This window comes from Chaetura pelagica, unplaced genomic scaffold (genome assembly GCF_000747805.2).
Source record: "Chaetura pelagica isolate M959 unplaced genomic scaffold, ChaPel_1.0 scaffold31, whole genome shotgun sequence".
Classification (NCBI taxonomy): Eukaryota; Metazoa; Chordata; class Aves; order Apodiformes; family Apodidae; genus Chaetura; species Chaetura pelagica.
The window spans coordinates 2,516,175-2,542,056 of NW_009952481.1; the positions used below are offsets into that span (position 1 = coordinate 2,516,175).

The window sequence follows — 25,882 nt, forward strand, 5'->3', positions numbered from 1 at the left end:
GAACCCGTTTGAAAGATAATAGAGTTCAATAATACGGACTTGTTTTTTGTTTTAGGATAGTTAATCTGAGTGCCAGAGAGGGGTTCTCTGGGCACAGTCAGTTTCTAAGTACAGCACTAACCTGAGCACCAAGTTTTGTATGGTTTGCTAAGCTCAGAACTCAGTGGGAAACAGATTTAGGTATTCTTGCACTTCATGGAGACAAATTACACCTAATTAGCTGAGCACTGGAGCCTTGTATGTATACCTCAGGCTAGTCAGCTCTATTTCCATGAAATTGGATGTATGCATTTTTTCAAATTGCCAATGTAACAGATTACTGATATTAATTTATTTTGAGCATTTCCCCAGGGATGAGTTCTGTATTATAATGCTATGATCATATATTCAGCTTTTTTGTATAGTACAGGACTGTAGAATTTCCATGATTTTTTTGTTTTGTAAGGTAGAATGTGCAACATAGAAAATAATAAAAAATTAATGGAATAGTCCACACAGCCCTCCAACAGTTCTTTCAAGGCATAATTGTCAGTAATGATGAAATGCTGTACCCTGTTTCTGTCATGACTTTATCTTCCTTCAACTTCTAACCAGAGGACCTAATTATACTTCTGCTTTTTAAATACTTGTGTATTGCCCAGCATCCACTTCCTGTGGGATAATCAAGATGGTATTCAGCAGTACATACATACACACCTAGTGGTTTCAACTCATCCCTGAAATTTCCAGGAAATGCTTGAATGCATATGAATTACAGTCATGGGTAAGAGCTCCAGGAGTATTTGGAATTCATTAAAAGCACCAGTTAGGCAAGCTTACTGTGTCATGGAACCAATAAACACCCTGTGAGCATTTATAAATTAGATAACCACTCTCTAGTTTAATGGTAATAAAAAACCAGAAGAGAACTCCCTGAAATGCCTGCACACCAATGGAGACAGCATGGGGAATAAACAGGAGGAGTTAGAAGTCTGTGTGTGCTCTAAGGGTTATGGTCTGGTGGCAGTGACAGAGACATGGTGGGACAGCTCTCATACCTGGAATGTGGTCATGGATGGCTGTGTCCTTTTCAGGAAAGACAGGTCAGCGAAGCAAGGTGGTGGAGTTGCTCTTTATGTGAGAGAGCAACTAGAATATATTGAGCTCTGTCCTAGGGCCGATGAGGAGCAAGTGGAAAGTCTGTGGGTACAAATTAAGGGGCAGGCTTGTATGGGTGATACAGATGTGGGGGTCTATTACAAACCTCCTGATCAGGATGAGGGAGTTGATGGAGGCTTCCTACAGGCAGCTGAAAGCAGACTTGCAACTAGACGCCTTGGTCCTCATGGGGGATTTTAACTACCCCGATATTTGCTGGAAGGCCTACACAGCCAGCCTTTCACAGTCTAGGAGGTTCCTCCAGTGCATCGATGATGACTTCTTGATACAAATGGTGTACAAACCAACTAGGAGAGGAGAGCTGCTGAATCTTGTGTTCACCAATAAAGAGGGTCTGGTTGGAGCAGTGATGGTCAATGGCAGCCTTGGCTGCAGTGATCACGAGATGGTGGAGTGCAGGATCCTATGTGGGAGGAACAGAACACCTAGCAGGACCAGAACCTTGGACTTCCACAGGGCCAACTTTGGCCTCTTCAAGCAATTGCTAAGAGAAGTACCATGGGACAGGGTACTAGATGGTAAAGGGGCTCAAGATAGTTGGTCAACATCCAAGGACCGCTTCTTGCAAGCCCAGGATCAGAGAGTCCCAATGGGTAGGAAATCAAGTAAGGGAGCCAGGAGACCTGCATGGTTAAACAAGGAACTGCTGGGAAACCTCAAGTGGAAAAAGAGAATCTATGGATCAAGGAAGGAGGGGCTGGCCACTTGGGAGGAATATAGGACTGTTGTCAGAGGATGTAGGGAGGCAGTTAGGAAAGCTAAGGCCTCCTTGGAACTGAACCTTGCAAGTCAGGTCAGGGATAATAGAAAGGGCTTCTTCAAATACATTGCAAATAGAACTAACACTAGGGGCAGTATAGGCCCACTGCTGAATGAGGTGGGTGCCCTGGTGACAGAGGATAAAAAGAAGGCAGAAGTAGTGACACCTTCTTTGCCTCTGTCTGTACTGCTGCAGACTCTCCCCAGGAGCCCCAGGTCTCTAAAGCCCCAGAAGAAGTCAGGACGAAGGAGGAGTTTGCTTTGGTAGATGAGGATTGGTTTAGGGGTCAGTTAAGCAATCTGGACATCCATAAATCAATGTGTCCAGATGGAATGCATCCAAGGGTGCTGAGGGAACTGGCAGAGGTCATTGCTAGGCCACTCTCCATCATCTTTGGTAAGTTGTGGGCAACAGGAGAGGTGCCTGGGGACTGGAGGATAGCAAATGTCACTCCAGTCTACAAGAAGGGCAAGAAGGAAGACTCTGATAACTATAGACCAGTCAGCCTCACCTGCATCCCTGGAAAAGTGATGGAACAACTTGTTCTTGGCACTAGCTCTAAGAGCAGTCAACATGGTTTTACCAAGGGGAACTCATGTTTGACCATACATGTTAGGCCTTCTATGAGGAAGTAACTAGGTGGATAGATGATGATAGGGTGGTTTATCTTGATTTCAGTAAAGCATTTGACACTGTCCCCTGCAGCATTCTCATAGATAAACTGAGGAAGTGTAGTCTTGATGATCAGATAGTGAGGTGGATCATAAACTGGTTGAAAGGAAGAAGGCAGAGTGGTCAATGGGACAGAATCTAGTTGGAGGTCTGTAACTACTGGAGTCCCTCAGGGGTCCGTACTGGGACCAGGACTGTTCAATATTTTAATCAACAACCTAGGTGAGGGAACAGAGTGTGTCCTCAGCAGGTTTGCTGATGGCACTAAACTGGGAGGAGTTGCTGACACACCAGAAGGCTGTGCTGCCATTCAGTGAGACCTGGACAGGCTGGAGTGTTGGGTGGGGAGAAAGTTGATAAAATTCAACAAGGGTAAGTGTAGAGTCTTGCATTTGGGAAAGAGCAACCCCATGTCCCAGTACAGCCTGGGGGCTGACCTGCTGGAGAGCAGTGTAGGAGAAAGGGACTTGGGGGTCCCGGTGGACAGGAGGATGACCATGAGCCAGCAATGTGCCCCTGTGGCCAAGAAGGCCAATGGCATCCTGGGGTGCATTGGAAAGGGTGAGGTTAATAGGTCAAGGGAGGTTCTCCTCCCCCTCTATTTTGCCTTGGTGAGGCCACATCTGGAATATTGTGTCCAGTTCTGGGTCCCTCAGTCCAAGAAGGACAGGGAACTGCTTGAAAGAGTCCAGGGCAGAGCCACAAAGGTGATGAAGGGACTGGAACATCTCCCTTATGAGAAAAGGCTGAGGGAGCTGGGTCTCTTGAGCTTGGAGGAGACTGAAGGGCAACCTCATCAATGTTTACAAATATGTTAAGGGCAAGTGTCAGGAAGATGGAGCCAGGCTTTTTTCAGTGATAACCAGTGATATGACAAGGGACAATGGGTGCAAACTGGAACACAGGAGGCTCCACGTAAACACCAGAAAAAGCTTCTTTACTGTGAGAGTGACAGAGCCCTGGGACAGGCTGCCTAGAGAGGTTGTGGAGTCTCCTTTGCTGGAGACATTCAAAACCCACCTGGACACGTTCCTGTGTGATGTGCTCTAGGTGACCCTGCTCTGGCAGGGGGGTTGGCCTGGGTGATCTTTCAAGGTCCCTTCCAACCCCAAAGATTCTGTGATTCTCTGGGTAAATTTTCCTAATTCATTAACTATTTCAGCCAAGAAAAACAATTAAGCATTTTAATACTAAGTCATTATAGTGATACTGTGAGATTACAAGTCTCTGGTTAGCATCAAGAGGATAGGCAGTTTACTACCTTTGTAAAGATGCGAGGTGAAGCTTAAAAGTATGGTAGGCTTTGCATGGTCTTGAATGATTCTCCACTTCAGAACTAGTTTACTGGGTATAATTTATGCCAGACACCTTTAGAAAAAACTTTTCAAAAAGTTTGTGATGTTATTAGTCATATTTCAACTTTCCAGATTATTACTGCATTTTCTATACATTTCCTATTCTATCTTCTTATGTCACAAGCTGATAATGAATCCTTACTTGCATATCAAATGTAAATTACACGCTTCAAATAAAGAATACTCTTAGACCATGTGCTTGCCAAGAATTGTCATGACTCCTGAGTTTCAGAAGTGTCCATCCCATATAGGGATGGCTTTGTAAGAAAGTAAGTAAGTAAGAAATAGCAAGAGGCTTAATATTAACAGATGAAATAGAAGATATGTAAGATTTTCACTTATTTTATGTATAGTCTATACTGACTTGTAGAAAATAGCATTGAATAATAAATTTTCAAATGGGCCATACCCTAAACCTGGACATCACATGTGGCTCTGGATGCTGTGGCAACTGCAGCTGTGTTGTCAAGGAAACAGCCTTGTGCTCAGTAGGCAAAACCAATGAGGATTAAGCAAGGCTATATTATAGCTAAGCCTTGGTGACCTTATCAGGGATCAACAAGATCTGTCTGTTCTTCACTGTGCAGGTGTCCCTCAGGAGTGAGGAAGATATGCACAGGCAAAAACATATATGCAATATACCTAATTTAAATGTCAGAGCTGGATTATTGTAACAAGTGAATGCATTTCCCAGTTAGAAGGACTAAAAGACTCCATTTGTGTAAGTAAAATGTTTATATAAAATAAAATTAGATAATAGAAAATGAAGTAATGTAACATGTTTTTCTGTAAGATATGAAATGAGGAAGAGCTAACTGAAGTATGATGAACTCTTTTTGATCTTTATTATAGCTTTATAATCAGGCTAGAATTCACACACAGCTATGCCACTATAAAAATATGTTGATTTCCCAATTATAAGAAACAAAGTTTACAGAACACTGAGATGCTGAATAGTTGTCAATAGTTTCAAGCAGTGTTCTTCAGTAAAGAGAATTAAGGCACATGTTGCTGAAGTAAGCTCACACTGTAACATCCATGTGTTATTTCACCCCAGATTTTTGTATCTAAAAGAATCAAAATCCAAATGGAACTGAGATAAGTAAGAGCAAGAGAAAAATGCTGGATTGCTTTTTACTGGCTGGGAAGGAAGTTGAAAAAGTTTTTTAAATTTCTGTCAGAAGTTACTTGTTTTCTGCTTAAACCATAAAATATTTTCCTTTTTGGTTTTAAACCAAAATAGAATATTATACTTTAATTGTAGCTTTTTAATAAATTAGAATGAATGAATGAGCAAATTGTACATGCTTTGGCAAAATATTTTGAGGTTTTTTGTGCTTTTTTATGCTGCCACGTAATATCAAAGGTGATTAAATGTCTTTCTTAATTAGCCTTTGTTTTAGTTGTTAATCTGCACGTATGAACCATTGAATTTTTCATGTTTTGGTATCTCTTGAGGTGTTACACACCCATTAAAAAATATTAAAATCAGTATTGGTTTATTTGCAAATAATGCCAGATGAACCTTTTTTTTCAAGAGTGATACTGTCCCGTGTCTTGTAAAGAGAAAGGAGGAACTGAAGCAAACTGTGAAATGAAACACATCCGATTGTCATAGTGATTTTGCTTCTAGCACTATCCTGTGATTTATTTTCTTGCTTTGTGTTTGGGCTTTTTTCCTGCCAAAGTTAATCTAAAACTGCTAATGCTAATGGCTTTTGTCAGAATTTGATAATTCTTTTCTGGCAACCCACTCCTTTTTTCACTTCTGCCTTTCTTTCTTTTTTATATCTGTTTAAAACACCTGAACTTTTTTTCCCAGAATTACTGTTTTTACCATTTCATCTAAGTTACAGAAAAATTCCTTGTACAAGATATTCCCTCCTAAGGGGAGTCCAGACATTTGGCAGCATATTTAAGGCCATTATTAAAAAAATGTGAAATTTATCTGATTTCATTTCTTATTTTCTGAGATTTACCAACCTGACAAGATTTTCTAGCAGAACATCAGGGGAAGAAATGAAGCAAAGAGGGCAGGGAATACTTGGCCATTTCCATGAGCTGAATATTATGTCAGTCTTCTAAATAATGTAAAATACGCAATAGAAAAGTTAGAGATGAGAGCATATTCAATGATTTAATGCTTAAATACTTAAGAACATAACAACATCAAAATTGTTGGAATATATGAATCAGTTAACTTAAAAAGCTGTGACTTTAGTCCTTGGGGAAAAGTCTGCTATGATCCAGATATGCTTAGAGAGAGATAATACTAATTTTCAAAATAAAATTATTAGGAAATGTGTTGTGCCTCCCCATAAGTTTCTGATTCCCTTTTTTTCTTATTATTTTTCAAATTTTCAATTTTCAGATGGTTTTGTACTACTGACATATTTAGTCCTTTCAGTACCACATGTGATTTTATCTTCTTATTCTTCTGTTTATTACTTATGTGTGTAATAGTTATTTTGAAGGCTAGGTAATGAGCTGAATACTTTTCAGTACTGATTGTCTGAATCTCAACCTTTTTCTCTTCCTTGCATTTTTGCTAATTCTGTACCACTAGATCTGTCTTTATTCTGTCTTGGTCCATCTTCTATCTGTAGCTTTCTGGTCATTCTACTTCTCTTTCAATCACTAAAATCCAAGCTTTTGATAAATAGACTGGATTCTATAAGGAGTTTGATATGAATTTAAATTTAACGTTTAATCCAAAACCCACTGATACTAATGACCTTAACCAGTTATCACTAATTTAGGGAGCAAGAAGCAGAATCCAACTTCCTTCTTTAAACCAACTAACTGATTTAACAGTGTGCCAGTAAACTACTCTGAGATTTCTATGGCCCTACCACTCTCTGGCATCCTGAATAAGGGAAGCAGCAGCAGTCTCTCCAGTTGGGTTATTTGTGGACAAAGGGGCAGATCAGCCTTTCCCTGCTCACAGATTTAGAAGCATCCAGGTCATGTCACCCCTTCTGTGTGTGTGCTGTGCAACTGATCTGTGTGTGCACAATGAGTCCAGGATATTTCTGATGCTGTAGATTTACAGCAGGCCATCTGTGCATGTCCCAAAACCACATGTCCAGGTGTTCCAGCTTGTGTAGTAGATCTCTTTTCTTCTAGGCGAAATGCTACAATTTTCTCATTCCATTTTAAATCACTGATGTAATTTTGCTCTATTTATTCTAAATGCCTTATACCAAGGAGATTTAGTTTATTTGATCTAATTGAAACATTAATTCTGGAGTAGCCATTGGAAACATTACTGTGAAATCAGGTTAATTCTGTAATACGAATATGGAGGAAACCAGAATTAGACATAATATTCTATTTATGTCTAATTTTTACTCATCTCTCTTCTTATGTAGCTATTTATAGTGTCTTAAAAGGGAAGAACAGTTCTAACAAATCAAAATGTTCACAATTTAACATTGACAACAAAACCCCAGAAAAAAACTGAGGCTGTGGAAAACCTCTATTGTTTAAGCTACTATTTTCAAAGGGCTGAAAAGAGAACTGTGATTTTAACCAATAAATAAATAAATAAATAAACAAAAAAGATGTGCAAGTCAAATTAACTTAGTCATAAATTCTTCTCAAATCTTGAGTAAGTGAATTATGTCCCCTTAGATTATGGTGCATTAATCCCATTGTTTTTATGAGGTTATGTGTTTGTATTGGATTATTTTTGCACTGCATTGTAATATTTTGAATTTGGTGCACTGCTCATAACACATTGTACATTGGCTTGGTTCTCACAGCTGTCTTCTGCCCATATATAAGGAAGGGCTTTCATTTCAGAATCAAGGTAGGTTGACTTAACAACTCAGAGAAGCTGTATAATTATTGCCAGAAATGCACAATTTACTTAGAAGGAGTCTTTAGGAAAGCCTCAATGCCTGTTGAGTTTTTCTGATCTCTTGGTAAGTGTTGTGCAGTTTTCTAGATTGTTTACTGAAACAATGCAAAACTTGAATGTTTTCCATTACTACTTTTATTTAAAGCACCAGTGTTTCAGTTTAGTGTTTTAGAACTGAGAGAAACAAATTCAGAAAAATATTAATAGAAAAACTGAGAAAATGGGTTCAGCCGATTTACTAACATTCTTTGGTGTCTCCATTTCCAGTCTGCAGTCTTGATAAAAGCCAAGTAAATACTAGCGATGCTTCCTCTGATAGATACAACATTCTTTTGTAAGTAACAATGTTTGTCCTGTTAACAGACATTTAGGTTGGCTGGGGAAAAGAAGAGGATCATTTGGATTACCAGTTCTGTTTTTTAAGGGTATTAACAGGCCCACATCCAAGAAGATGATTATTTCAGAGCCTGTTGCTTAGGATTAATACTGAGGCACATGGTTGCTAGCACAAAACTGTTGTGTTTCCTCAGGACGTGTTTAAATCCTTTCAGACACCAGAACATAGAAATGGCAGTACTGGATGAAAGCTGTTGTTCATTTTTCTGATACTCAACCTATGATTGAGGTTGATAATGCATTCTGCAGAGAAAAAGGCAAGAATTAGTTTCATTTAAGAATAATGAGCTTAATAAAGAAAATGTTTCATAACAGGTTTTCCCAGTCACTGTTTGTGAGTCTTGAATCATATGTGAAGACATCCAGCTCTTTTGAGTTGGATGGAGAAAATTAAGGACATGTAAAAGTATTACTTAATGCTGCCAGGGAAAGGAGAACAGTAAGGAAGTATGATAGAATGAAAAGGAAAGATAGAGGCCCACAGATTGACAATGATACAAGTAGCTGACAGTGTCTTATGAATACTTTGTGTTTCATGTATACTGCCTGAACAAACATGGAGAAATAGGATAAAATTCAGGATACTGTTTCAGACAGAGGATATGATTGTGTTTGTCATGAGTATGGTGAGGACCTTGGATATATCAAAAAGGGAAGGAAGAGGCTTTCTGGATATTGTTTGATGCATAACTATTTAGGTAACAGTGGTAAGAGACCTATATGATATCAGTTTGTGACTAATAACCACCAAGCTTATCTTCATTTTATCATTTATTGTTTAATAAGTCCACGTAGAAATCTCCTTTTGAAATTACAGAGAGAAGGATTTATTTTTTTTTTACTGTTTGTACAATGTTTTTTTTCTATGCCTTTCATTTTTTTACTATTGTACTTAACATTCCTGTCTGAACTTCCTTCTGTTGTTTTTGGATTCTGCCTGTTTCCTTCCTTTTTGATGTGTGATTCTTAGACCTGAAATAGGTATTACTAGTACAGATATGTCTTTGATTATCTTAGTTCATGTGAACACTGATCATATTCTCTTCCATTCTGATTCTTATGACTTGTTTTTGCTTAAGCTTTTGAGCAACTTTGGATACTGTGAGGAGGGGGTTCTTTCTTAGTGGGTTTCTTTCTTAGTAGATGCATTCCGTTACGTCTCCAGTATATGAACAAGTAGGGGGTTTTGTGTTTGTTTGTTTTAATTTCAGTATCCACTGGGTTTGTAGTTACCAAGGAAATTGTATTTACTAATATGATTCTCCCAGTAGAAATGAAGTCTGTCCTGATTGTATGACAGAGCTCAGCTACAAGCCACAGACAGCCTGCATATCTTATACTCTGGAGCTTGTGGAGGTGGGACTAGAGGTTCTTGCTGTTATCTTACTTAGTCATTGGTTTCTCCCAGTATATTCTGCTTTGCTTAAGATAATAAGGTGTAATGTGTTATTCTCTGACACACACAAACTTTTTTTTTAGAATTTCAGGAGTGTAGGTTACAAACTTCTGGTCAAAGTAGAGTATTCAACAAAGTAATGTGGTGTCTGGACAACCAGAATCACAGGCAAACAGATGCTCTTTCATCCAGTGGTTGCATTAATCTGGTGGTTTGAGTGTTTGGGATTGTGGATTTCCTGGGCTGCAGCTCCCTTCTAAAGCAACACTGAATTCCTTAGCTTGTGGTATTGTGTCTGTTTTATAGATCAATCCCACATTGTTTAGCGGGACGCATTTATTAACTGTAGGTTAAATGTTCCCCTTGAACTTCTATGAATTTTCACCTTACCTATCCTTTAAATCTTCTAAAATACAGTTATATACAAGCTTCAGCAAAACTTGAGAAGAAAACTATGTACTTGCGTATTCAGCTCTGTACTAGACACAAGCAATGCTTACCTTGCTTCTGCAGTTCAAATATTTATTTTCCTAAAAACTGTTTTTCAAGAACTTTAATTCTTTGGTAGAATAGAAATGCTATTAAATGGAATTTAATAGTTATTTAAGAGGCACTATATTAGAATCACAGAATCATTTAAGTTGGAAGAGACCTTTAAGATCATCGAGTCAATTAATTCAATCTAGATCTGCAGTAAAAGCAATAGCTGAGAGAGAGTAGCATGACTAAATCTCAAGATGCTATTGATTCTGCTTGTTTCTTTTTTTTTTTTTTGTATGAATTTTTATTTTTCTAAGATACTAGAACAATAATTAGTGTAATAGAATTACTCATTTTGTTGGCATTTGATATTCAACTTTCCTTTTGTGCTGTGTCTGTTCTTTTCTGTTGCATTTCCCACAGTGAACTGAATTAATTTGCAGTGTTCTCAGACTGTAAATGAGTGGGAAACAGAACTAGTACTTAGCTTACATTCATGTCAAAAGGGGATGAACCCAGGCATGTACAGTACCAATCTGCTTTGAAAAACATGAAATTAAGATATGTTGCACATCTACGCTAATAATCTCGTTACTTTAGAGGTGTGTTTCTTCAAAACATGTGAGTACTTTTAATTTAGTTTTGTCCATTTGTAACAGTTCATTTCGCTGTTTTTCTGCTGTCACATATATTTGAAGCGGATTTCCCAGTATATCCTCTATAAGGAGAGCTCCTGTTTTTTTCTGAAACCCTCTCATGGTGTCACAGAAAATCTTCATGGCACTTACAAACAGATAAGATCTAAAAATTATTTTTTTATTTTTTTTTAAAAGACCATTCATTTAAAAATAACTTTATTTAAAAAAATTCAACTCTAGATTGGTGGAATATTATTTTTTTTGCTTACTTTTCCCATGAACAAAGAATGTAGTGAGCACATTTAAAGATTAGCTCCTTAGTAATATAATTTTGAATCATGTCCTGTACCTTGTGGAGGGCTGACTCAAGGTCAGTCACTGACATCATCCTAATCCCTCATCAGCATTATAGTCTTAAAAATTCTGTGCTTTTCTATTTAAGTGAGAAATCCCAATCCACACTGATTCTGTTTTCCTTATTAATGCAGTGAACTTGTTTATCTAATTTGATTCAGGTATTTTAGCATTTAACACTACTCCTTTGTTGGAGTAAACAAGAGTTTTTCTTGTGTTTTTTATATTGAACTCAATAAACCTTTCATTTACTGTTTTTCTCCCAACATGTTTTTCTATGTATACAGTGTCATTAAGCCAGTTTAAAATGTGTCATTCTGCTTCCCCAATTTTACTCCTTAATTTTTTGTGTTTGTGTGTTTTCATATATTTAATACTATTCTTCTGAGTTACCATACCTTGTTTTAGTTGTACTTTATTGTTCAGTAATCTGTAAAACAACTCAGATAAAAGCTTTCTTTTAGTCTTAACTTCTTTACTTGCCCTTCACTTCCACCAGTACAATATAAACTGTATATTACTGTACTCTAAGTATGTCTAAGACAAAATTATCTCATATTTGATTGCTATAAGATTGTAAAGAAAACCAAATACAAAAAAATAAAGGGAAGCAGATCACAATTCTAAAGTTTGAGTGGAAAACTACATAGATACTAATATGAAATGTTTATGGATTTATGTATATTTTGTGGGAGAAGGCCACAATTTTCATCATGAAAAGCAGGGACAAATTAATATTATTTTTTTTGTAGGTCCCCTAAGAAATGTAATAATGTAATAGATCACACCTGTTTCTAATTTTTTTTTCTGGGTGTGTTGATTCACTGTTCTGCACTTTGAAGAAGCCAAGAAGGCTGTGAAAGAATAGGATTTCCAATGTTAAATAATAAAAGGTCTGCACAGAAACTCAAAGAAAATGTTCATGTTCAGTCTTGCATGAGTAGCAGTATTTTAGACCTGAAGTAATGATGAACCACACAGTCACTGTTATTTTAAGCTCAGAGTATCTGGGAAAGACAACTTAGATTTTAGCCTGGTGCGTGAATGCGTGAAACTCTCCTTTTCCATTTCATTCATGCAGAAAGTTTCCTTTTATATAACACTGGCTTGATTACAGCCATGTGGAAATTGCTTTGCTTTGTTTTCTTTACTAAGTGGAAAGGTAAGGACATTCAGAGGAGGATTTTTGGTTCATAACAAATCAAAATATTAATACAAGGCAGTGTGTCATGACAGAAATAGAAAAAAATCAGATTACATGAATTTTCATTATAAATAGATGTCCAATTACAAGGCAATAGCCCTTGCTTTTGTCAATACCAGAATTTACGTAATTGTACATATTAAAAAAATCTGTATGCCATTACCATAATGAAAAAAGCCAAAATTTCATTTCTAAAGCACTTCAGGACACATAATTAGTAGAGTCTGCTAGCACATTCTGCTGTTTGTCTCTCAATTCCTTCCCACTTCTTACTGCGACTGAAATTCTTCTAAATGTAGATACATACAACCAGCCTGTGCAGACTTCTTGTTCATAGTCAGTGAAGAAACAGGCACTTCTCACAGAAGTTTGCCTTATCCTTTATCTAAAACAGGTAAGATGAGTCACATTCTGTAAGGCCTTTTTGTCTTCATTGACCAGATAAGGACCATATATGGCTCAGCTACAAGCTCAGCTATACGCCTCTGGTTAAGTGACATGAATCCTGATTTGTCATTCTTGAAGTGTTCTTTCTTAAGAAACAGACAAGTCACAGAATCACAGAATCTCAGAATAGTCATAGTTGGAAAGGGCCTCTGAGATCACCAAGACCAGCTATCATAACAAAAGAAACAAACAACAAAAACAACCCAAACAACTTCACACAACAAAACTCCAAACAAACACAACCACACACACTCCACCAAATAACACCCATAAAAAAAAAAGCCCTACAATCTCAGCCACTAGAGCATGCCCTGAAGTTCCACACCTATACATTTCTTGAATACCTCCGAGGATGATGACTGCTCCACCTCCCTGGACAGCCTGTCCCAGTGCATGACCACTCTTTTAGTAAAGAAATTCCTCCTAATATCCAATCTAAACCTCCCCTACTGCAACTTCTGGACATTTCCTCTGGTCTTGTCATTATCCACTAGGGAAAAGAGGCCAACACTCACCTCCCTACACCCTCCTTTCAGGTAGTTGTAGAAGGCAGTGAGGTCTCCCCTCAGCCTCCTCATCTTCAAACTAAACATCTCTAGCTCCCTCAGCTGCTCCTCATATGACTTGTTCTCTAGACCCTTCGCCAGCTTGGTGGCTCTCCACTGGACCTGCTCCAGCACCTCAATGTCCTTCTTATAGTGAGGGGCCCAGAACTAAAACACAGTACAGGTCCAGCCTCACCAGTGCCCAGCACAGGGGCACAATCACTACCCTAGTCCTGCTGACTATGCTATTTCTGATGCAGGCTAGGATGCTGTTGGTCTTCTTGGCCACATGGGCACATGCTGGCTGATGTTAAGCTGGCTGTTCATCAGCAACCCCAGGTCCTTTTCCTCTGGGCAGCTTTCCAGCCACTCTTCCCCAAGCCTGTAGTGTTGCCTGTTGTGACCGAAATGCAGGACCTGGCACTTGGCCTTATTGAACCTCGTATAATTGGCCTGGGCCTATTGATCAAGCTTGTCCAGGTCCCTCTGCAGACCCTACTTACCCTCAAGCAGATCAACACTCCCACCCAGTTTGGTGTCCTCTGTGAACTTACTGAGGGTGTGTCCAATTCCCTCATCCAGATCACTGATAAAGAATTGGCCCCAAAACTGAGTCCTGAGGAACACCTTCCGGCTGCCAACTGGATTTAACTCCATTCACCACAGCTCTTCGGGTTTGGCTGTCCAGCCAGTTGTTTACCCAGTGAGGAGTACACCTATCTAAACCATATGCCATCAAGTTTTCTGGAGGAATTCTGTGAGAGACAGTGTCAAAGATTTTACTAAAGCCCAGGTAGACAGCATGCACATGGATGTTAGGATCAGCCACACCTTGATGAATTTTGCAGATGACACCAAGTTGAGTGGGGAAGCAGACACTCTAGAAGGGAGAACCACTCTCCAGATGACCTGGACAGGCTGGAGGAGTGTGCTAACAAGAACCCAATGAAGTTCAAAGGGGACAAGTGTGAGGTCTGGCACCTGGAAAAACATAACCCGGGAGTACAGCACAGACTAGGATTTACCTGGCTGGAGAGCAGCCCTGTGGAAAGGGACCTGGAGGTCCTTGTGGACAACAAGCTCAATGTGAGTGAACAGTGTGCTGCAGCATGAAAGAAAGCCAACAGAATGCTGGGCTGCATCGCCAAAGGAAATCACTAGCAACGATAGCGAAGTCTGGGCTGCCTTGACAAAGCAAAGATAGAGAAGCCAGCATCCTATTCTACTCAGCACTTGTTAGGTCACACATGGAATACTGGGTTCAGTTCTGGTCCCCTGCATACTGAACAAATGCAGACAGGCTGGAGAGAGTCCAGACAAGGGCCACAAGGATGATTAGAGGACTAGGAAACCTGACATATGAGGGAATTTGTTTTGTTCAGCCTGGAGAAGAGAAGGCTTAGAAGAGACCCTCTTGTCGTGTTCCAGTATGTAAATAAGATGGAGACTCCCTTTTTGCAAGCGAGTAACATGGAAAAGACATTAATAGAATCATAGAATGTCTTGGGTTGGAAGAGATCTTTAAAGATCATTTAATCCAATGTCCCTACAATAAGCAGGGACATCTCACGCTAGAACAGGTTGCTCAGAGGCCCATCAAACCTGACCTTGAATGTCTGCAGGGATAGGGCCTCCACCACCTCTCTAGGCAACCTGTTCCAGTGATCCATCATCCTCATATTAAATAACTTTTTCCTAATGTCCAACCTAAATCTACCTTTCTCTAGCTTGAAACCATTACCACTTTGTCCCATCGCTACATGCCCTTGTGAACAGATCTTCCTCTGCCTTCTTATAGGCTCCTTTAAGGAATTGGAAGATCACTATAAGGTTCCCCCGGAGTCTCCTTCAGGCTGAACAACCCCAGCACCCTCAGCCTGTCTTCATAAGAGAGGTGCTGATAATTTTTGTTGCCCTCCTCTGGACACGCTCTAACAGGTCCATGTCCTTCTTGTGTTGGAGCTCCAGAGGTGTACACAGTACTCCAGGTGAGGTCTCACCAGGGCAGAATCACCTTTCTTGACCTGCTGGCAACACTACTTCTGATGCAACCCAGGATGCTGTTGGTCTTCTGGGCTGCAATTGCACATTGGTGGCTCACGTCCAGCTTTTGATCCACTGGTTCCCCCAGGTCTTCTTCCACAGGGCTGCTCTCTAGCATGCCTTGCCACAGCCTGTATTGATACCTCTGGTTGCCCTGACTCAGGTGCAGACCCTGCATTTGACCTTGTTGACCCTCATGATGTTCACCTGGGCCCAATTCTCCAGCTTGTCCAAGTCCCTCTGGGCGGCATCTCATCCCTCAGGCCTATTGACCACACCACCCAGTTGACGTCACTGGCAAACTTGCTGAGGGTGCTCTCAATGCCACTGTCAGTATCATTTATGAAGGTATGAAACAGCACTGGTCCTAGTACAGACTCCTGAGGGACACAACTTGTCACCGTTTCACATCTGGACATTCAGCCATTCATCATTGCCCTCTGAATGTGACCATCCAGCCAATGCCTTATCCACTGAACAGTCCACTTATCAAATCCATATCTATCCAACTTCGAGAGAAGGATGTTGTGGGGGTAATGGATGCAAGTTACTCTCGGGGAAAGACCAACTGGACATCAGAAGAAAATTTTAACCATGAGAATGGTCAGTCACTAGAATAATCTCCTCAGGGAAGCGGTGGGTTCCCCGACACTGGACACTTAAGACTCAGCGTGGCAAGATGTTGGACCATCTCACTTAAACTGTGTTCCTTCCAGGAAAGGTTGGACCGGATGATTCTTGACTTTCCTTCCAGCCTCTCATTTTATGATTCTGTACTTAAATGATGCATAAAGAACTGACATAAGTATACAGTTTCTGGATTTATAAGAAGTGGAGTCAATTGGATCCAGCCCTAACTCACTAGCATCACTGCAGCGCAGTGCAGATTTTCTGTTTGAGCCACAGAACAAGACCTTTACTAAATGCAGAAATTACAGTGTAACAGGCTACAGCGAAAAGAACAATGCTCTTTTTTCTTTTCAGACCAAAACCTCAGGTAATCTAAAAATCTGTTGCTGTAAAAACCACACTACTTTTGTGCCATGTCTATGACCATCAATAGGGCCCAGCAATAGTACCATAAATAAAAGATATATATATTCTTTTTGATATCTCAAGATAATTTTGTAGAAATATTTAATTATGTGCAGCCACTGTTACCTAACTGTATAATATTATTTTGCTAGCACAGTGGAATTCAAAAGCACTAATGTACAACCTTCATCAAGTCAGATGCACTAAAAAAGTTTGCTCAAACAAAAGCCTTTGCACAGACCTAAATGGACTTTTATAAGAAAGAATACCTGCACATTTCAGGATGCCATTGAGGAAGTAATTTTCTTTGTCAACTGGACAGTGCGTGAGAATGGACTATTAATTTTAGCATGGTTGTGATGAGAAATACTTTTTTCTTTGTTGACAGAGAACATAGTTCAATATGTAAATACAAAAATCCTCCAAAAAAACAATGGAAACAATTTTACAATCATAACCTCTCTGAAACAAAATGCATTGTGAGTTATCATAACCACAGGAAAAATATTTCCATCAGGTTCTCGTCCTCTCTAACAGGTTTTGTAATTTCAGGTTTTCTGCTTTTTCTTGAAGGAACCAAATAATTTGGAAATAAATACCTATGACCAAATTATCTGCTCAACAAAATACTATAAGCCTATCTAGATGATGATTAAGGTAAAAGGTTATTTTGTTTTGCCTAGTGCCAGGTCCTGCACTGGGATCACAACAAATCCAATCAAGCCCCCTGTAAGCTTGGGAAGAGTGGAGTGGCTGGAAAGCTGCCCAGAGGAAAAGGATCAGGGGGTGTCGGTTGACAGTGGCTGAATATGAGCCAGCATGTGTCCAGGTGGCCAAAAAAGCTAACAGCATCCTGGTCTACATCAGAAATACTGTAGTCAGCAGGACTAGGGCACGGATCATGAGCCTGTACTTGGCACTGATGAGGCTGCATCTCAAGTTCTTTGTACAATTTTGGGTGCCTCACTACAAGAAGAACATTGAGGTGCTGGAATGTGTCCAGAGAAGGGCAACGAAGCTGGTGAATAGGCTGGAGAACAAGTCTTACGAAGAGCAGGTGAGGGAACTGGGATTTTTTAGTCTGAAGAAGAGGAGGCTGAAGGGAGACCTTATCACTCTCTACAGCTACTTGAAAGGTGTTTGTAGTGAGGCAGTTGTTGGTCTCTTTCCCAAGTGACTGGTGATAGGATGAGAGGAAATGGCTTCAGGTTGTAGCAGGGGAGGTTTAGATTGGATATTATGAAAAAATTGATTACTGAAAGAGTTGTCAAGCATTGGGACAGGGTGCCCAGAGAAGTGGTGGAGTCACCATCCCTGGAGGTGTTCAGAAAACATATAGATGTGCCATTTCAGGACATGGTTTAGTTTTCATGGTGGTGCTGGGTTGGTGCTTGGACTTGATGATCTTAGAGTTCTTTTCCAACCTCTATCATTCTATAATTCTGTCATTCTATGATTCAGATCACTTATGAAATAATAAACAGCTTTTGGCCCAGTATTGATCCCTGGGGGACCACATGTGTGACAGGTTGTCAGTTTGAAAAAGAACTCTTTATCACCACTCTCTGAGTGTGGCATGTCAGCCAACTCCCCACTTACTGCACAGTCCACTTGTCTAGGCTGTAACATGTCAGTTCCTCTAAAAGGCAGCTGTAGGGGATGGTACTGAAAACCTTGGAGAAATCCAGGTAGACAATGTATGCCTTGCATCAACAAAGCAGGTTACTTTGTTTTAGAAGGTGATTGGGGTTTTCAAGCATTATTTGCCCCTGATGAAGGCATGCTGGTTTTCCCCAATCATGTGCTTCCTTTGACTTACGACAGTCCCAAGGAGGATTTGTTCCATGACTTTCTCAGGGACTTAAGTAAGGGTGGTTGTGACTTCCCCTGATCTCCATTACTTCTTGAAGATTATGAAGTGCAGCCTCGCAGCAACATCAGCCAATTCCCTTACGACCATTGGATGGGTGGCATCTGGGGCCATTTATTTGTATGGCACAATCTCCTGTAATGATTTTCCTTCCCACTCTAAAAAGGTTCAGTGTTTGTATCAACCTGGATTTGTGATCCCATGGCCTGGATCCCAACAGCACTGGTAAAGACAGAGGTGAAGAAAATGTTGAGAACCTCTGACATCTCACTGTTGTTGCTGACTAATTCACATCTCATTGTTTACGTATCTGAAGGACGCTTTTTTTTACATCAGCTGACTTCAACTCAAGCTGAACTTCTGCTTTTCTAACTGCATCTCTGCATGCCCTGCTACTGTCCTTGTAATTCTCATAGGGTGTTACTCCACTCTTCCATCTCTAATACACTTCTCTTTTGGTTCTGAGAAGATCCAGAAGCTTGCAGTTAAGCCTAAGGGGTCTCTTGCTTTACCTACTTCCCTTGCCTTTAAAGGGTTTGAACAGGTTTGGTATTTCTGGGAGGGTGTACTTGGAAAAACTCTCAGCTCCTTTGTCCTCCATGGAAGCATCCTATGGAATACCTTCCAGCTGAGCCCTGAGTGAGCTGTAAACTGTGATTTTAGAATTAAACAACATAGATAAATGAAGCACCAAAAGAGACACATGGATATACTGTTAATTCCTCTGCAGAATCAGAATACATGCAAGAGTATTAAAGAGGAGTAAAAAAAATCCTGCTGAGAAGCCTTTCTGCTCTCACGTGTTTGTTGTGCACACTGTAGTTATGAATGCAGAGAAGAGATTTTCTAGTCTATTTCTCTCATCTTGGATTGCAGGGCTACAGTACATCCAACAGCTAAAATGAGGTTGGTGGAAGTAGAGAGCTGAATATCACATCCTCCTAGCCTTTTCTGGCACTGGGATTTGTCCATCCTGGAACCTGTTTTTTTGCTTTTAGGGTTTTTTTTCTATACCTATAGTTTTGATGGTCTCATACTTCAGACTCATGGTCTGACAGGAACATATTGTTATATTCTTACAAGCTGTACCAGTGATTTGAGCCTGCCTGATCAGAATTTGAAAAAAACTCAAGAAAAGTTCCTGTTTTTACAGAGGTTTTTGAAAACATGTCCAGTCTGCTTCTTAGCTGTCTGCAGGAGAATGCTGCTACAGAAAAAATATTGCAAGACAAAATGAAATTTATACACATTAGCCCAAGGGCCTCTGCCAGAAGGTTTTCCCTGCAAAAGCCCATTCTCTGCAAAACAGGCTTTACATAAAACACTGGCCTGTCTGCATCTTTCTGTCTTGCATGGCAGAAAAATGAAAGTGCTGGAATAGCGTACCTGCTAGAGCTGCTGACCTTGCATATAGCAGCTATGCTTGGTGGCAATTCCTGTGATTTGAACCTGTTTATACTGCTTGCAATGCCCAGTAGACTCACATAAGAGAAGTTGCAAGGGAGGGTAGATAGCAGCAGGAGAAGAAAAGAAGTAAACTTGGAAAGTCTTCAGTGCATCAGCTGGCACACAGAGAGTACACATACTCCTACCAGCAAAGTGATGCTCAGAGAAGTAAGAACCTAAACAGATGGAAAGTTAAGGAGCTCAGAAGCAACTTGGAGTTAAAGCAAAACTCAAGACTTCAACATTTAATTTTAATTAAATAATTTCATGATTGCTTAGCATTAAAATCTAAGCTCGTGTGAATATTGATGAGAAGGTGATTGCATATAAATGCTCTTGAAAGGCTATAAATAACTGCTAATAGCTAATTATGTCTGAAAAATGTTGCATGCTAGTAGTTGTCATAACTGAATTTACTGATTTTTTTTTTTTAAAGAGCATTTCATGTAATTCTAAGAATCAAATGTGAATGAAAACTGTTATGTACCTAAAGTTCTGCAGTAAGAGTTCATGTAAATTGGTGTTTCTGGATCATTCTTTCTTAGGCAAAGTGAGTTATTTTTGAAGGAGCTAGCATATTAGCCATACAGAATTGGTTTATACACTCCATTAAATAGGGGGGTTGAGATAAGTGAGAGTTGGAAGGCCTCAGTCTTCCAATTCAAAAAGCTTGTTTTAGTTCACTCAACCTTTGAACCCACCCATGGATGTCAAATCCATTGTCCAAACTGTCACTCTGAGGACTGGCTAATTTAGCAGTCAGTGATCAAAGGATCATCCATAACATAAAGGAGAAGGTTTACTGGTTGCATATATAATGGTCCCCATAGCCTCCTCTGAGAGGAACTGATGTGTTACAGCCTAGACAAGTGGAATGTGCAATAAGTGGAGAGCTGGCTGACTGGCCACACTCAGAGAGTGGTGGTAAACAGTTCTTTTTCAAACTGACAACCCATCACTTGTGGGGTCCCCCAGGGATCAACATTGGGTCCAACATATTTAATATCTTCATGAACTATCTGGATGCTCAAGTGCATCCTGGTGTAGTTTGTAGATAATATCAAGCTGAGTGGGGAAGCAGACACTCTAGAAGGGAAAGCTGCCCAACCAGGAAGAGTTGGACAGGCTGGAGGAAATGTGCTAACAAGAGCCCTGTGAAGTTCAGTGGGAAGACATGTAAGGTTTGTCACCTGGAAAAACATAACCCAGGAGTATGGCACAGACCAGGATCTACCTGGCTGGAGAGCAGCCCTGTGGAAAGGGATCTGGAGGTCCTGGTGGACAACAAGCTCAATGTGAGTGAACAGTGTGCTGCAGCATGAAGGCAAGCCAACAGAATGCTGGGCTGCATCGCCAAAGGAAATCACTAGCAACGATAGAGAAGTCAGCATCCCACTCTACTCAGCACTTATTAGGTCACACATGGAATACTGGGTTCAGTTCTGGTCCCCTGTATTCTGAACAGATGCAGACAGACTGCAGAGAGTCCAGAGAAGGGCCACAAAAGGATTGGAGGACCTGCCATATGAGGAAACCCTGAAAGAACTGAGTTTGTCTAGCCTGGAGAAAAGAGGGCTTAGGAGACCTTGTCCCTTCTGGCAAGGAGTCACATGGAAAAGAGAAAGGGTAATGGGCACAGGTTACTCCTGGTCAGATCCCAATTAGACATCAGAAGAAAATTTTTGCTGTAAGATTGGCTGGTCATTGGAATAATCTCCCCAGGGAAGTGGTGTGTTTCCCAATACTGAACACTTTTAAGACAGCTTGACAAGGTGCTGGGCCATCTCACTTAACCTGTGTTCCAACCAAGAAAGATTGGGCAAGAGGTCCCTGCCAACCTGGCATTCTATGGTGGTGATGATGATGATGATGATGGTGATGATGATGATGATTATGGTGATTATGACTGCTACTACTACTACTACTACTACTACTACTACTACTATGGTGAAACTCACCAGTAATTTCTAATCCATGTTCTTACATCTGATCTAAATATCCCATGATTGTGGAGGGAAATTGCATAACTCAGAAGTAGGCTCAGCTTTTCTTCCTTCTGAGTGTTCACAGGTTGGCTGTTCTGGTCACTTTCTTTAATTTTCCCATTTCCTTGCTAGTCATGTTTTCACTTAATTCAGCAGCTGCTGTACTTTTTTTGAGCTATTACACTGTTCTCTATATCTCCTCCGAATTTGTTTGAGAAGTCATAAATTACTGAAGCAGCTGTTCATTATCTTGTTACATTTTGAGTTCAGTCTAGGTTCCTTTTACTGACAGCCAGCTGCTTGACCTACAAGAGGCCAGGTGGCAAAATCAGCTTTTGCTTGGGACTAAAATATCTATGATTAATTGTCCCTTCGTCACAGTCATTCACTAAGGTAGAAACTGCCACCTACCTTCCTCTAGTTCCCATATACAATTCATTTTTGTTTGTTTGTTTTCTTTTTTGACAGTGCTGTACATTTAATGTTCATGGCTATTCTAGTTTTGACTATATAAAGATACAGAAGTTTATGAACAATTTAACACCAAAATAAAAGTATAAAAATAGACTACAAATTAACAAAGTACAATGAATGGCCAAAATAAAACCTTTTTATTTCTTTGTTTGGTGTTTGGATTGCATCTATCTCAAGATGTTGGATTTATAATCTTTCTACATGCTTTTCTATTTCAACAAGCTAGAATGGTTGTGATTTCTTACATAAAATCTGGAAGAGATTCTGCATTAGTAATTTTAAAGTAATTTTTCTATTTCCATGTTTTCCAGCTGAAATAAGTTACTTCAATAAAACTGTAATCAGTCTCCACAACTATTTATATTCTGTAAGAGTTTGAATTGTGAGAGGCTTTTTATCCAAACAAAGCTGGCTTTATTGAAAGTTACGACTGCACTGAGAAAGACTTTAACCTTTTAAGTAATCTTATTGAAGCCAAAGCTCCCTGGTGTTTAACTTAATTAGTTAATATGTGTTAAATGACATGTTATGTAGCATATGTCAGCTAACACAGTGGATTGAAATTCTTAAAAAATTACCAGTTCTCCTAATGTCAAAAGGCAAAAAAATTTTCTTTAAATTCCTTGGCTTTTGTTGTCTTGTCTCATGTGATATCATCATTCCAAGTGTCATCTTAGATTGCCTGTGATTTTACCATACATTTAAGCTGGAAGAAAATAAGAACTGAATTTCTCAATAGATCATAAAGAGCCAAAATAAAATCCACTCCCAAATATTTGACCCTTTATATAATACCATAAATTCAACTCTTAGAGGCACAGTAATGTAGGTGAAGAAGTCCAGATACTAGATATAGTAACACTGCAGCTGTTAACAGGTGAACCAACACTTCTGCCTATGCTGAACATGTAGCGTTTGCCACAGGCTGTCCTGTTGTTATTTTATTTCATTGCATAGGGTGCATATTTAATAAGTAGGCTATTCAGGAAAGTCAGTTTTTCTTCTTAGATAAATTTGTTGCATTTTCCTTAAGTAAATACAAATAAATATTGAGTCTTTTCTAGAACATTGTTTTGTTGCTTGGAATAATTTATAGGAAGCTGAAGGTGCCTCGGTTCCTTGTAATATTTTGCTCACTTCACTGTTGAAAAGTGTATGCTTAAAATGTATGTGTCTCTGTTACATGACTAAAATTAGATGGAATTAATCAGGATCTTGTTTTTCTTTTTCCAGTGGACAGTGTGGCATGTTTGTCAGATCCAAAGAATTTTTTGGTGGTAGTAAGAATATAGTAGTAACAGATTAGGCTGTCAATAAATTATTTCAGAAGTACTGTGACACAGTTTTTCTGATGATGCTATGCATGCATGTTTGCATGCATACTGTATTCACTGTGTGTCTTGAGCAGTGCACAGCTTATTCTGTAATCAGATTATTAGTTCAATCCTATTAGAGTACTTTATACTCTGAGGGTATCCCCCTAATCCCATTCCTTTAGCATGCAGAAAACATGGCAAATTGCAGTGATGAATATTAGGCTCAAAGAACAGTCGCTTCCTTTCCACCCCCATCTCTGCAGCTTTAGAATTAAAGAGAATTTGCTTGAGCATACAGGAAAAACAAACTAAAACTTAACAGTGCCACTCTTAAAACTCACTGTTTTATCTGCTGCCTTCTTAATTATTTAACTCAATTTTACCAAATAAACATTTGGACAGCAGGGAAGGTTACATTGCTGAAATATGTAAACTAACAGGCAGTAAAGTAGCATGTCTTATAGATTGTCATACTTTATTAGCATATTTGATGTTTTATAAACAACATAGCTTACTAGTCATAACATATACTTGCAAAAGTAAAATACTTATTTAGCATTTATTTTATGTACTTTAAGTACAGTATCAATTCCCTTCCTATGCATACTAAAAAGTTTCTGCATCTCTTTCTGCTAGGCAGTTGTTATGGCTGCATCTTTTTTAGTAAAATAAATGTGCCCAGAAATATTAGCTTGGAGGCCAACTGACATGAAATAATCTGTGTCCATACTTTTAAAATGTCTTTCCCTCCAAAACACTGTACTTGCATGCAGACAACCAACTAGACTAGTCCCCTGTGCAAGCTCCAGATTTGTATCCAGATCTGCAATTTTTGGGAGACTAATAGATTATTTGGACCAAATTTGTGTCAGGGACCATTCAAAAAATTTAACAGTATAGAGAATCAGACTCCAATGCCCAGGAATATTCCTAGGTGCACATGTTCTTAGATTTACAGGCATGGCTGTAGACATTGTAGCTAACATGTCGTAGTTTCAGACTGTAAAATTGAACATGACATTGTTAGCATCTCAGTAATATGTGGTGTGGTTTTAAATCACACTAATGTGCACTTTTTGAATGTTGTTGCTATCCATCTTTATTGAATTCTACCATAAAACCTGGTTCTGAGGAAAGAAAAAATTCACATATTCCATTTGCTACATTCAACAGGAATCAAATTGACTACTATTACTAGCACAATTAGAAAAAAAATATAGCACCTAAACTTTTTTGTGTATATTCTTTTACATTTCAGTGGGTGTGAATGATTTTGCCTATCCACAATGCTTTTTACTATGTGAGAAAATACATTGGGAAGAGTTTTGGTATCATCTTATTATTATCTTGGTAGTTAAGCACCGTATCACAATCTTTCCTGAATCCTGATTGAGCTTTGAGGTTTGTCAGTACTTACTTTAGAAGATTTGTACATTGACAAAGTGAATATTAAGCAATATTATAATTAATACCAGCTGGGATTTAGTGAAGGATGAATACCTATTGGAGTAAAATTCCTATTCATAAAATTACCTATCAGATAAAAATTCGTAGAACCATAGAATCAGAGAATTGTTTGGGTTGGAAAGGGCCTTAAAGATGTAATGTAATTCCAAACCCCCTGCATGGGCAGGGACACCTCCCACTAGGTCAGGCTGCTCAGAGCCCCATCCCACCTGGCCTTGAAAACTTTGAGGCATCCAAAACCTCCCTGGACAACCTGTTCCAGTGTCTCATCACCCTCACAATAAAGAATTTTCTCCTAATGTCTAACCTAAATCTCCCCTCTTCCAGCATTTATCCATTATGCCTTGTCCTCTCATTACAAGCCCTTGTAAAAAGTTCCTCCCCAGTTTTCTTGCAGGACCTCCTCTGGTACTGGAAGGTCACTATAAGGTCTCCCCAGAGCCTTCTCTTCTCCAGGCTGAATAACCCCAAATCTCTCAGCCTGTCCTCATAGCAGAGCTGCTCTGGCCCTCTGATCACCTCTGTGGCTCTCCTCTCGACTTTCCCCAGGAGTTCCATGTTGTTCTTGTGTTGGGAGCTCCAGAACTGGACACAGTACTCCTGGTACAGTCTCACAGTAGCAGAGCAGAGGAGAGAATCACCTCCCTGACCCTACTGGCCACGCTGATTGTGATGCAGCCCAGGACATAGTTGGCTTTCTGGGTGGCAAGCACAGGTTTCCAGCTGATGTTGACCTTCTCACCAGCCATCACCCCAAGTCTCTCCTCCAGGCTGTTTTTGATCCATTCTCCACCCAGCCTGTATTTGTGCTTGGAATTGCCCCAACCCAACCGCAGAACCTTGCACTTGGACTTGTTGAATTTCATGCAATTTGCATGGGCCCACCTCTCAAGCCTGTCAGGGTCCCTGTGGATGGCTTCCTTTCCCTCCAGCATGTTGACCTCACCACACACTTTCGTGTCATCAGCAAACTTGTTGA

General features: G+C 39.7%; 1 protein-coding gene across 1 annotated transcript in view; it reads right to left on the reverse strand.

The window, feature by feature from the left end:
- SPEF2 (sperm flagellar 2) overlaps positions 1–25,652 on the reverse strand; it is a 129,990-nt gene extending 104,338 nt beyond the window's left edge. The window contains 1 exon segment of the mRNA XM_010008757.1: positions 25,559–25,652. Coding sequence (XP_010007059.1) covers positions 25,559–25,652 — 94 coding nt within the window.
- Between the last annotated feature and the right edge of the window lie 230 nt (positions 25,653–25,882).